The following is a 14059-nucleotide window of genomic DNA, read 5'->3' on the forward strand; positions in this document are numbered from 1 at the left end:
CTCAAGGAACAAAAGTTATATAGTGCTGATGTGTGCTTTTACCCTGGGGGTGGAAATTATTACATTCAAAATAACTGCAGAAATTGACGAAGTAAATTCTAAGCAAAAATAGTTCTGTAAAAATTTTTTGTAGTCAATACTTTTTGAGTTATTCATGATTGAAATGTTGATTTTTCATCCACCATTAAACGATTTTTCACAAATAACTCAAAAACCTTATGTTTTATCAAAAACATTATTATTAGAAAAAATAACAAAGAGATTTGTTTTTTTTATTTCTGTAGATGCAATACAAACCAAGTTATACCCTGCTGAAGGTAACTTTTTGTTCACCGAAAACTGAAGTCAAACCTTTCAACGTTAAATAACTTAAAATTTTTTGAGAAAAACTTATAGGATAGTTTTTAAAGTACTTGAAAAGAAGTTTAAAATTAACTTTGGTAAAAGTCATTAACATGAAAACTATTAAAACATTTCAAACTGCTGAAAACTATTTTTTTTTTTAATTTCATCATAAGGGGTGGTTCTGAGGGTTGAAACGTATTAAAACGTCATAAATTATATTCCACAACATAAAATAATGTTTATTCTAATATTTAAACATGATTTCAATCTCTGAAACGTGTAAATCTACGGTTTTTGACTTTTTTTAACAAGGGGTAGTTTTCACCCTCAAAAAACAAAAAGCACACATCAGGAACATATAACTCTTGAAGACTCGAAAAGTTTAGATAAGCTTAATTACAAATTTTCATGAAAATCTTCTGAAGGAATTCTGAGGTAATACTCTATTTTTACCGGTAAACACTGGACTATCTTCTTTCTCCATTTAAAGAAGATGAGATTATTATACAACACAAAAATTTCAATGATTTCTTTTCTGTTATAAAAATGAAAATAATATATCTACAGAATAACAGTACAGAAAGAAAACACTGATACACACTTGCTACCAAATACATTAACCATGATTAAGGAAGTCACAAACTACTCTCTAAGCATCTATTTAGTATCCTGATATGCTTATGTCAAAGATATTAGGATTGTCAACACAAAGCAACTATGTGTTATTTTAATTATACTTAATAAACTGTTTAGTGCTTTTTTCTAAAAGTATTAACATAAATAGAAAGTTCAATTAGGCCTGAAAGTCATCTAAACACACAACAAAGCAAGCAACATAAACAGACATGCTAACACAGGCTTTTGGTTAGAAAGCTCACTCCAACAACTAGTTTAATTTTAACTTTGTTTAAATAATATAGTAAAAATAATATTTACTGATAGTTAAATATACTGAATTTCTAAATAAAGCATATTCAGTGACTGTTGCTACAAAATGATAAACCTATAACTTTGTAAAGGCAGATTGGAATGCCACAGTTTAATGAGATTAATGAAATTGGTTTTCCAGCTAAAAATTGTTACACCATAAATTTCTACATCAGTGTCCAAAAATAACTACACATGTTCTGTAATGTTAAAAAAATGTTAGATAAAAAAAATCTTTTTTGCAGAATGTATGAATAAAAAGCTGAATAGAACTCAAATACATAAAATACAGATGAAACCCCCTAAAACTGCCTAACATTGCTATGTTTATTTGAGTTACCATAATGAACCACTTAAAAAAAAAGTTGGAAACTTTATATGAAAATATAATTCATATGTAATATGAAGCTAACTTTAGCATACCACTTACTGTAGAGATTTCCTTCAAACCCACATACTTAACAACAGTTTAATAAGCAACTTTTAAATTAAATTTTACACCATTCACTTTTTTCTTTAATGAAGTTTTCTTACTACTTTTTATAAACTGACTTAACTATTATACTTATTTATACTTTCTAAACTAATGAGTATTAAAATTCTTTTTTTAAGTTACTATTATATATTTTGTAAATTTCTACTATAACACAACTTTTTCAGTATTATTAAACACTGAAATCACTTTACCTGACATCCCAGAATGTATTAATTGGTGCTTCTGGATTCCACATCTCTATCTTATCTGGCTGATGTAGCACAAGTAAAGCTTCCATGGCTTCTTGGGCAACATCTGGCATTGTTGGTTGATGAACTAAGCTAACCAAACCATTAATTAAGTCTAATGTTGAGCTTGTTATTTCATGTCCAGCCTTACCTTGATTCTACACACAAAAAACATACAATTAATAACAAATGTAATCAAAACAAGCATTTAGTAAATAAGTAATCAAATTGCAACCTGCCACACCAAAACATAATTATTTTATTGAGATTAATTATTTCCTCTTACTACTTTGTTTTGCTTACTTCATTACATAATTTAACAGAGAACTGTACTTCTTCACAATAGATTTTTATTATAATAAATACATCTTTTTACCTCTTAGTAAAATATAATAAAAGAAAAAATAAGGGTAAAGTACACTTATTTCAATTATTGAAATAGTAAACAAACATCTATGCAGTTTTTAATGTTTTAACTTTTTTTCTAATAAATATCAGTTCTGTATACACAGTATGTCTGAAAAGTTCCTGAACTAAATTAAATAAAAATACAGATTCAAGATAAACAAATATACTCACATCAGCCCCCCACATAGAACCCTTCTCTAGTTATACACATGTCGCAGTGCCGGTAGAGCCTGTCAAACACTCTTGAGAAATCACTTTGGGGAATTGCCTTCAACTGCTCGGTGCAAGCCCTTTGGATGACTGGAATGTAGTTGAAAAAGCGACCTTTCATTTTCAACTTGAGTTTCAGGAATAGAAAATAATCTGCTGGAGCCAAGTTGGGTGAATAGGGCAGGTAGGATTTATTTGCAGCATAACGTGTTATCATGAATGCCAGAGCACTGTTGTGCAAGAGAGTCAAACTGCCCGGATCCTGGTACTCGAGTCGGATTCAACGAATGCAACGCATCAGGTGTTTCATTACTTCCAAATAGAATTTAGAATTATTGGTTTCACCAACTGGGACAAATTCATGATGAATCAGGCCCTTTGAGTCGAAGAATGCAATCAACATCATTTTCAATCTTGATTTTTGCTGCCTGACTTTCACCAGTCTTTGTCCTCCAGAACTCAACCAAGCAACCAATTGATTCTTTGTTTGCGAATCATACATGAAGCATCAGCTTTCATTCTGAGTTACAATTGTTTGCAAAAAATTTGGATGAGTATCGACAGTTTCAACGAAGTTGAGTGCAAGAAAGATGCACTTGTTTTTGTTCTTCGGTCAAGAAGTATGGAACAAACGTGAGTACACCTTTCAGCAGTTAATTTTTTGTTAGAATTGTACGTACTGCGTTTTTACCAATTTTTAGCTCTTCTGCTATGGCCCAAAGGGTAAGATGAAGTTGTTCAAGCAGGAGCGCGTACATTTTCACAATGTTTTCGTTATGAACAGCTGTTGACAGCCTCCTGCTTCGTTTGTCATCATCCACAACTCTCTACTGTCTTTAAACCGCTTCCACCCTGTGTATGTTGTGGTACAAGATGCAGCTTCATCATCGAATGCTTACTTATCACAGAATAAGTTTCAACGAAAGATTTTTGAAGTTGAACACAAAATTTTACTGCGCTTCTCTTTTCCATGTTGCGAGCTCACACAAGGTCACATGAACAAAACATATGCGGCTGAATATAACTCGAGACTGGAGAGATAAAGTTGATGAAATTTTGTACACACACTTGTCAAACATCGTACTACATAGTTCCTTGGTTGTCTGAGAGATGTCACTACTTGTATCAACTACAGAAATTTAGTTTGGGACCTTTTCAGATCTACTGTGTATGCAGACAACTTTGCAAAAGTACCAAAACAGATTAAAAAAAAAAGTTAAGTAAACTTTACAAAATAATGCCTTAAGTAATTAAAATGTTGAAGTTTAGTACTTAAAAAAATAATAAAATGCAATGAAATTATATGCAAGTGCAATGAAATTATCAACACTCAACAACTAACCTCACAATCACCAGATTTAAACTACTCCAAAAAAAAAATAAACTCAGTTGTTTATATTATATCACATGACATAAATAAAAATGACTAATGGTTAAAAAATTTCTTGTGATAGAACTTTTTTAATACAAACCAAAGAAAATATACAAACACCAACAAAAGAATTGAAAAGTGCAATTAAACAACTAAAAAACAACAATGCAAGCTGTAAATAACTGCAGAATTATGGAAAAACATGGGAGAAAATGCGATATGTCTACAAGGAGCTTTGAGAGCTTTGAAAGTTTGGGAAAATGAAGAAATTCCAGAAAAATGGAAAACAACAATATGCCCAATCCACAAAAAGGAGAAAATCAATTAGGGGAATACCAAGGAGGGTTTAGACCTGGAAGAAGCTGCCCGGAACAGATACTAAACCTAAAACTCATAATCGATTATTAAAAATCGAGAGACAAACAACTGGTAATATCCTTTATAGATTTTAAAGGCATATGCATGCATAGGGAATCCCTATTAAAAATACTAAGGAACTTTGGTTTGCATCCAAAACTAATCAGAATGATCAGCCTAACTTTAAAAAACACAATGTCAAAGGTTAAATTCAAAGGAGATATATCAGATGCATTTGAAGTAAAAATAGGATTGAGACAAGGAGATGGATTATCCCCATTATTATTTAACTGTGCACTACAATATATAATTATAGAATGGAGAAAATTAAATCTGGAAAAAAAAATTGGTACAAAAATTAAAGTAAACTGCCTGGGTTTCACAGACGATCTAGCCCTCCTCTCAAACATAAAAGAAGCTAGTACCCAAACAGAAACACTAGAACAAGTTGCTGAAAAAATAGGTTTAAAAATATCATATGAAAAAACTTCATTATGCATTAATCATGTAAATGTAAACAAAGTGGAACTAGTGGGAAAATTTAGATACCTAGGAGATACCATAACACATAACATCAATGAGAAAATAAACTGGCAAGAAAGTTAAAAAATCATTAATAACCACCCAAAACATACACAATAAAAAATGCCTATCGATAACAACTAAAATCAGACATTAGCAAATGGTAATTCTTCCAGAAATACAATACGCCAGCGAGACTCTATTCGGATCATACAAAACTGGATAAGTACAAAGGATTGAAAAGATAGAAAGGAAGATAGTCAGAAAATGCATAAACAAGAAAAACATAGTAGAAGGACAGTGGAGGATAATCCCAAATGAAGTATATAAAATAATAACCCCACTAAAAAATTTCTTCAGGAAAATAAGAATTTCATTCTTGGGGCACCTACTTATAGCAGAAAACACCAGACTTTAAATAATTAACTTATACTGGGAAAGAACAACAAAACCGAAATGGATAAAGGAAGTCCGAAAAGATATGGAAGAGTTGAGAATCTCCAAATAAGATCTAATCACAAAATCTGGAAAATATGACAAACTAATTAAAACTAACATGATAACAATTGAACCTAAAATCAAAAAGAAATCCAACAGGGTGTATTCAGATGAGGACAGGTGCCAAAGATCAGAACGCCTTAAAGAGATGTGAGCAAAAAGAAAACAAGCAAGAATAAAACAACTCACACAATTCGAAAATAAGAAGAACAGATTACAAAATGGACTGGCCCAGAAATTGATCCTATGAGGTCGCAAAAGCAACAAAAAAAAAAAACCTAAGTAATAGTCAGAACATTGGGGAAGAAATGTCTTTGTTATTTAAAATGTGTTCACATGAGAATTCAGAGTTATCATTAGGAATGTAAATACAAAATCTCACAGCTCTGATGTGATTTTGTGAAACTGCTTTGGTGAAACCAGCTATGGCAGTTTGGTGATAAAAAACATAGCGATAAGAAAAATTATTTTTTTAATGAAATCAGGATTTTGGTAAATTTTTTGATTGTTATATTTACCTTAAAATTTTATTAGTCAAAAAATACTATACTCTTTTTAAAAATCATATACTTTTTTAATAAATTAGTTGAACTAAAAGTGATACGATAACTCAAAAATGAATCATGATGTTTAAAGGGGTATAACAGTCCTGTTTTTCCACCACTCCATTAAATTCCTTCTTTCCTAAGATAAATAGTAGCGAGCCAATGAAAGGGAGACAGCATCCATTATTGTTTAACACTGGTGACCTTGGACAACTGATTCATCAAATGGCTATACATAGATCACATCCTTACTTACCCCTCAAGGATTTTGCTATCCTGTAATGTTCTAGATGAAAAAATAACTATCAACAACAACAATTCAGCAGTAGTTCTTGAAATGCTTTTGGATCTACTTTCAACTGACCTTTACATTTTAGGTGAGGAAAGGCTAGCAACTATATAGTTCAGAACTATGAGATCATGATTACCTTAAGGTTTTCATTCTTCTAATAGGGTAGCTTAAATAATCCTTTGTGAAAATGAAATCCAACAGTATGCTACATAGGCTCTTAACGATAGAGAATAGAATAAATGATACTCAAAAAATCAATATATCTTTGAGTCACAACTCATGTGAAAAAGAAATAATCATAACTGATGCAAAAAATTATCCGGTATTTCATAAAAATGGCTTTCATTAAAAGGCAAGATGGAGCTGGGATTTAGGGTTAATTACTCAAGACTACTTTTATATATATGTAAAAATATTTTGCTGCAACTATCTTGGAATGTATAATCAAGCATATACTTGCAGATGGTAAGGGAGTACTTACAGCACTTAAATAAGACCAGTTTAATTTAATTCTTAGCTGGTCTAAAAATGCTACAAAATATTATTCCGCTTATTTTTTACAAACAAAAAAATTATGTTGGATGTGTGGATACAGGAACTAAAGGTAATGAGAGGGCTAATTGTGGTAAAAAGAATCCATATTTTCATATTATATTGGTCCTAACATTAGCCAGAACAGCAAAACAATGTGTATTCAAAGATATAATTAAGTATTGGAAACCACATTAATAAATCTTTACAAATTTCTCATCCAAAAACCTAGTAAAACAAACGTAATTCTCAACTGAGACTAAATACATAGAAATATTATGTATTAGTTTCTAACTGAATTTGCATGTACAGAACTCACGTAAAATCTACAGTAAATTTGATCTTTGGAGTCTCCCTTCTTTCAGATACAGGATCTGAGCTGATAAGTCAATGTAAAGATGCACAGCTGAACTTACAAGCTTAGTGTAATAGAAAATTCATAGGAAACTTAACAGACTCACCTTGAACAAAGATCTGTTCTTTTCCCTAATCTTACTTCATCTAAAGCATGTTATTTATCATAAAACATCAATAAATTTATTCATATTTAACACTTACATTGAGCATTAACATTGGATCAGCATGAATTAAACGAACCATCCAAAACAAAAGATTCCGATAACCAGGCACTTCTTCTCCCCTTTCTCTGAATTTTGATGTCGAGTCTTTGCTTTTTAATGTCAATGACTAAAACAAAACAAAAATTTAGTCAAACTTAATTAAAACATGGAATAAAAAAAAATTACTGAATCTTGTGGGAACTTCTTGGCATATGCTTTTTAGTAAATCATTAATTCTTTTTCTTCTGAAATTTCTAGATATCTACAAGATCTCAAACAATAGACATTATAATGAAAAATAAGGATAGAAAGATTAAAATTATTTTGAATTTTTCCAGATGAAATTAATTTTAGGATATGTAGGTACATTTCCTGGGCTAAACAGCAATAAGGATGCAGATGAAGTGTAAAATATTATTTATTAAAACAATGTAAATAATAGTACTTCACATAAATCATTCACACGATAGTTAAAACTTGAGCTAAGTCCACATATTAAATAAGAATATGCATATTTTTTTTTTGAGGAGTAAATTCTCAATGTTACAAAGAACTTGTGCGAGGATTTAACCTAATGAAATATGAGAGAAAATACATTAAAAACTGTCTAGTCTGCAAATTAAAATGGAAGATCACATTTATAAATGAGATAAATCAGGGCTGATTATTTGTATTTGTGCATTAAATATACTTTATAATACGGTAGAAAATTCTGAGTTATTAAATTAATATTAACATTTTGCTATCTACTTACATCTAACTTAATAATATAACAAACCTGGATTTTTTTACAAACCTGAGTACAAACCTGTATCATACGAAGAGGTGTATGTGACATATATCCCTGAGATACTTTATTTAAAGTGTCTGTAAACATAGACCTTAATTCTGAAGATTTACTATATACAAGATCAATATGAGGCCACCAAGAAAGACGGGGTTGAGTGATAATTCTGGAAATAAAATTTCAAATTCAAATTTATTAACATACCAAATTAAAAGTGTTGGAAATAAATTAAATGGCCAAAAAGAAAATCAGTAGTAACTCATAAATGAACTTTTTTTAAGAAAAACAAACATAGTAAATTATAATAATGACAAAGCTGAAACACAGCATAGCTTTTACAGTAAAACATCTTAATCATACATATCTTCCAATTAAAAGGACACTAACAACAACCAAAAATTATGAATCAAAACACTACATACATTTAAGCAATCTTTTTATTTAGGTTTACTTGAAATTTTTAATTTCTGTAAAAATTAATAATTTATTACCACAAAAAATATTCTTTTCTTAAAAATGATCTCTGTATCTCTTAAATTAAAGGGTGTCTTTACTAGTAACATCTACTCTTCAAAATATCAGAAGTAAGTATAGGACTTACTACAATTTTTTTTTTTATGAATGGATAATTTGAACAGAATATCACACATACTTTCACAGAATTCACATTACATATTTTTGTAGTCTCTCAAATACAGAAAAAAATTGCCAAATAATAAGAACTCAATGGATATAAAATTTGTATTTCTAGGATCAAATTTATAGCCGGCATTGAATTAATTAATTACATTGAATTAATTTGTAGTAAGTTATAATGGGAAATCTAGATAGAAGAAAACATGTAACTGGATATAAAATAAATAAGTATTTAAGATAAATTTTAAAGGGAACTGCTTATTTCCTAAATTTTTTATATAGAGATGTTTCTTAAAATCTAATAAGCAGAAAGATAAAAATGTTCTAAGGTTTTTGAAGAACGTCATTAACAGAAATACAAATTGGTAAATATTAGCTAGTGTTAAGTTTAGATTAGTTCAGTTCGATGTACTGTTCTGTCAAGTCTTTTGAATTATGTAGATTTTGAATTATACATTATGTAGATTGAATTTAAGTATTTTTATATTATAAATTTAATCTTAAACAGAAAACCCAGAATCACAAAAACCAACATCAAATATTCTGAAATAATTTAAAGGCATCATCATCACAGTTAGATCAAAAAAGAAAACTGGACTTGAGTAGAAAACATTGGTATAAATGGTAATATATATCACATTTTAAACAGAATAGTTCAACAAGTAGGATGCACAGCAGAGAAGCTGAAAGATTTAACAATTAAACAGTTAATTATTTCTTTTATGCTACAATCTACAAACAGACCTGCAAAATTATGTAGAAGAAAAGTTGTGGCATACAATATACAACACTAGCAGAATAGGCAGCAGGAATACTGCAGTCACAGTAGTTTAAAAAAATTGATGGGTTTCCATATTGATTTACTGTTACTTGTAATCTTAATTTGATTTATTGCATATAAACTAAAATAAAATTTTCTATTTGATAAAAAAAAAAAAAACAATTAAAAAGATATTTTATACAAAAATAATCAACAATAAAATCCATAATAATAAAATAGATACAAAATAAAATGGCAATTCCTACTCATACCTGTATAGAGAACTGACTAGAACATAATGGTATGGTGATGGAAAGTTTGGATTTAGACACACTTTTAGAGCCTCATTATTGTGTGGTTTAATGCGAAAACAAGAAACAAAACAGTCTATCATTAACTCAATATCACTTGATACACAATTTTGTCCTCTTGAAAATGGTTTCACTGGATTAAACAGCAAATTCTGGGGGAAAAAAATAACTGTTGTATATCCTTAAATATATAAACAAAACCAAAATATTAATTTCTTTAAATTTATTTATAATAATGAAACTTACAATAAATAATTTATACCACTGACCAATTTGCAATAATTTACAAACAATAAATTAAGATATTATCAAAATCCAACTTCTTGAAAACAGAAGGAAATTTGCAAATCAGTCAAAATAATTATTATTATATTGAACACTTCACTAAAATAATCTGACAAAAATATTATGTAAAATTACCACAATCTGTATAAAAAAACCCAAAGAATGAGATTTTTTTTTAAAAATCCACCAGCAGCTTAAAGGGAATGAATTTTTTCTTAGCATTTATGCAAACATAAGGTGCTATGAAAAGGTTTCTTGAGTATATTGATTACTCTATGACTTTATCAAATATATAGTCACAAACGATGCTTCAAATTGTCATTTTAAATAAAGCACCATTCTGTATACAAAAGCATAAATCACAAATATTTTTAAGGATTGTTCTCTGACTCTGCAATGGCTACTAACATTAAATGAAGCATGTACATCACTTTTCTAATAAAGCTTAGAAAAAATGAAAAATTAGATATTTGATTGAACAGATTTTTTATATTAAACTTAAGCCTAAATGGTTTGAGTCACACACAAATTTACAGCAGCATTTGAAGACAGCGAGTACTCTAAATTTATATGCGGAAACGCAATCCCTGGAAATGCCATAAAAGTTAAACCAACAATCCATAAAAACCAGTTCCACTTCGTGGAATTGTGAAAATTTTATGATCAGTCACAACACACATCACACTACATTGTTTCTGTGTCTGTCAGGTGATTCTCAGAGATTTTTTTAAAGTGGATAATAATGTTATTAAAAAAATTGTAGTATATTGTTGACATTTAAGAAAAAGTACCAGCTTAATATCAAAGCACCAAATGCTTTTGAGAAACAGCCGAATTTAACCTTTAGTGACCAAAAATTGAAGATGGGATGATTTAATACCAAGGAAGAAATTCAAAAGGAATTATGACTAGATTTTTACAAGTTTCTCAATTTGAATTCCTTGAAGTATGAAATAAAATACTGGGGTCATAGTGTAAGATACACAAGAGACTGCTAGAAGGGACCACAGAGACCAAATGTAAATATATTGACTAATATTTTTTTTTTACTTTTTCCAGTAATTTTCAATACAACTTAATATAAATGAATAATTCAACAATGCAAGTTAACACCACAAAATTTCCTTCTGTATACTACCAATTCCCCAATAAAAATTTGACACATTTATGTATAAAGAAAGAAGCATATTCACAAAAATAATTCAAATAAGAAAAGAAAAAAAAAGAAATAATACACACCTTGAGATCATTTATAACACTTTGTACTAATGTGAAGACAACATTGCTAGAGTCAAGGTTATTAATATAAGTAGATGCTTTACAAAGTTTTACACATGTAACAACAGCTGCTTCTGTTAACTGTTTACTTGTTCCTTGTGAACTAACAGCTCTTCTAACTGAATCTATAAAAACTTTCTTTTTTGAATGTCTTGGAGAACAAGGTGCACCAGAATCAGCATTAACAATTTCTTCTAATACTTTCTTAAAAAATAAATCATAAATAAGTCATACATCAATAAAATATTTCACAAAAAGAATATTTTCAACCTTATAACTTATTCCTAATATAATTCTATATTACTATAATAAACCTCCCAATATGTAAAATATACAAAAAAAAGTAAATACACGCACGCACACACACACAGTGAATCAAATATAAATGGTAATCTTTTCTTTTTAATTTATTGATTAATTATATACACAATTCATACCTTCATCACTTCTCTAAATAGTTTCCAGCACGATCTACACACTTTTGCCAATGATTCAGAAGCTTGAATATGCCTTGTTCATAAAAAGTTTGAGGATAAGTCATCAACTAATTGCCCACATGCTTCTCAACATTTTCATTGTTTTTGAATCATTTCCCTCCATGCAAATCTTTCAAGACAGCAAACAAAAAATAGGGGGATAAATCTGGACTGTAGGGAGGGTGGTTGAGGGTTTTCTAGTGCATTTTTTCCAATTTATCCCTTGTCAAAATCATAGTGTGTGGCCTGGCATTGTCATGGAGAAGAATGAAATCTCTGATGGGCATACTATGTCTTTTGTTTCAGTAGGCGGCTTTTGTTGACTGTAGCAGCTGGCAACAGTAAGTCACATTCACCTTTCGTTGAGTGTGGAGAAAATCAATGAAATTTTCTGGCTGACAGATGGGTTTTGGTCTTCTGGGCAGCCCTCATCCTTCCTTTGCCACTCCTCTGGAGTGTAATGATGGTCCCATGTCTCAACAAATGTGATGATACGCCTCAAAAAATCATCTACTTCTTGCCAAAATCAATTCAGAAGTCTCTCACAGAGCTCCAACCTGACCTGTTTTTGATTTTTGGTCAACAAACTCAGAACCCATCAAGCACTAATTTTTCTAAAGCCAAGATGATCAGTGACAACATAGCTGATACCTATTCTAATGTGATTTCTTCAACAGTGAACTGGTGAACTGGCCTTTGATAAGCTCTCAAATGGCATTGATGTTGTCAGCTGTGAGACTTGACCACAGGTGTCAATCACGACTTTGATTTACCACTTTCTTGCCTGCCTTTAGATTGTCTGGCCCATGTATACTTCGTTCTGGGACAGTGTAGCATCCCTAAACTGTACCTTTAAAAGAGTTAAAATTTTCATGGGTTTAAATGCCTTCATTAGTCAAAAGCTTTATGATTATACATTGTGCAACAGACGACAAAACCTCTTGCTCATTTATAGCTGTACTGACGACAGAATAGAGTGGAGGAGCTAACCAAGCTGGTTCTTCCTCTCTAACACCCTGAATACTAACCCCCCACTCCATCATCCACCTCGGAACTGCTTGTTTCGTAGAATAGTAAAATTACCGTTTAAATTTGATTCACCCTTATAAGATATATATATATATATTGATTTAAAAAAAAACAGTATATAAGAATCAATTTTTTAAGAATCATACTCCTCTGTACTATATATGCTCGTTGTGTAAGTTATGAAAGTCACAGGAGAATGTTGTGATACACCTGTATATATAACTTAAAAACCCATCCTAAAAAGGTAAATAACAATAAATATTTTTCCATTTCTTTTAATTTTGATTTTTGAAGCCAATGGCAAACTGAAAATAATTGACTAACCCTTAGAACTTGGTGAGAAATTCAAAATGTTATTAATTTTTAAATTTTTGATAGGTAGCTTAGATTTATCATTTACTAGGCCTACGTATTTATATCAGAGAAAGATTTTTTTTTAAAAAAGTTACTTTCCGTTTAAGTCATGCCAGATGATTTACACATCTTGTTGTCATTTTATAATATATTAACACGTTTTTGTATCCTTCACTGTAGGAACAATTCAGATAAAACAAATGTTACAATAAATGATAAATTAATCATTAAAAATTTCCGGAATCAAGTAAAAAATTCAAAGTTTATTTTGTTTATGATTATAAATTTAATTGATTTAACTTTTTAATAACACATACACATTATTTAACAGCAGTAAAACAAATGTTTTTCTCATGTGTCTAAACCATGCCAATTTCTGATATTAAATTTCATGGTAAAATCTTTTACTTATTTCTTTTTACTTTTTATTATTTCAATATTTATAAAAAAATAGTTTATTTAAAAAAAAAAAAATTAATGGACCAGAATAATATTTTTATCATGCAATATTTTTTAACATATTTTTATCATATCATATCATATTTTTAACACTGATATTCTCAACACGGGATACAAATTTCAGTTCTATGTTTATATTCATATCATCATTTCCTATTCTGATATTCTCAGTGAAATTTAAAATTTACATAAATAAATTATCAATTGTTGATACAACATCACTACTTAAAATTAACATAAATGCTATAAAGATAAAGTAAAATATCTTTTAATTTTTTGGTACTTTGTTCTGGTCTATTATTTTTTTTCATTTCTAAATAATCAAATCTTACATTATATTAATCAATTCCTTCCACAAATTGATTTATCCCTAAGTTTTCCAATATTAAGAATG

At 29.6% G+C, this 14059-nt stretch overlaps 1 protein-coding gene across 1 annotated transcript in view; it reads right to left on the reverse strand.

Moving 5' to 3' along the window:
• Nucleotides 1–14059, reverse strand: part of Nf1 (neurofibromin 1) — a 162794-nt gene that overhangs the window by 125804 nt on the left and 22931 nt on the right. Inside the window, exons 8-12 of the mRNA XM_075367248.1 lie at nucleotides 11309–11551; nucleotides 9746–9936; nucleotides 8087–8243; nucleotides 7289–7417; nucleotides 1960–2153 (exon numbers count right to left, since the gene is read on the reverse strand). Coding sequence (XP_075223363.1) covers nucleotides 1960–2153; nucleotides 7289–7417; nucleotides 8087–8243; nucleotides 9746–9936; nucleotides 11309–11551 — 914 coding nt within the window. The remainder of the gene's footprint in view (nucleotides 1–1959; nucleotides 2154–7288; nucleotides 7418–8086; nucleotides 8244–9745; nucleotides 9937–11308; nucleotides 11552–14059) is intronic.

The sequence above is a fragment of the Lycorma delicatula genome, chromosome 5 (assembly GCF_047948215.1).
Source record: "Lycorma delicatula isolate Av1 chromosome 5, ASM4794821v1, whole genome shotgun sequence".
NCBI classification, from domain to species: Eukaryota; Metazoa; Arthropoda; class Insecta; order Hemiptera; family Fulgoridae; genus Lycorma; species Lycorma delicatula.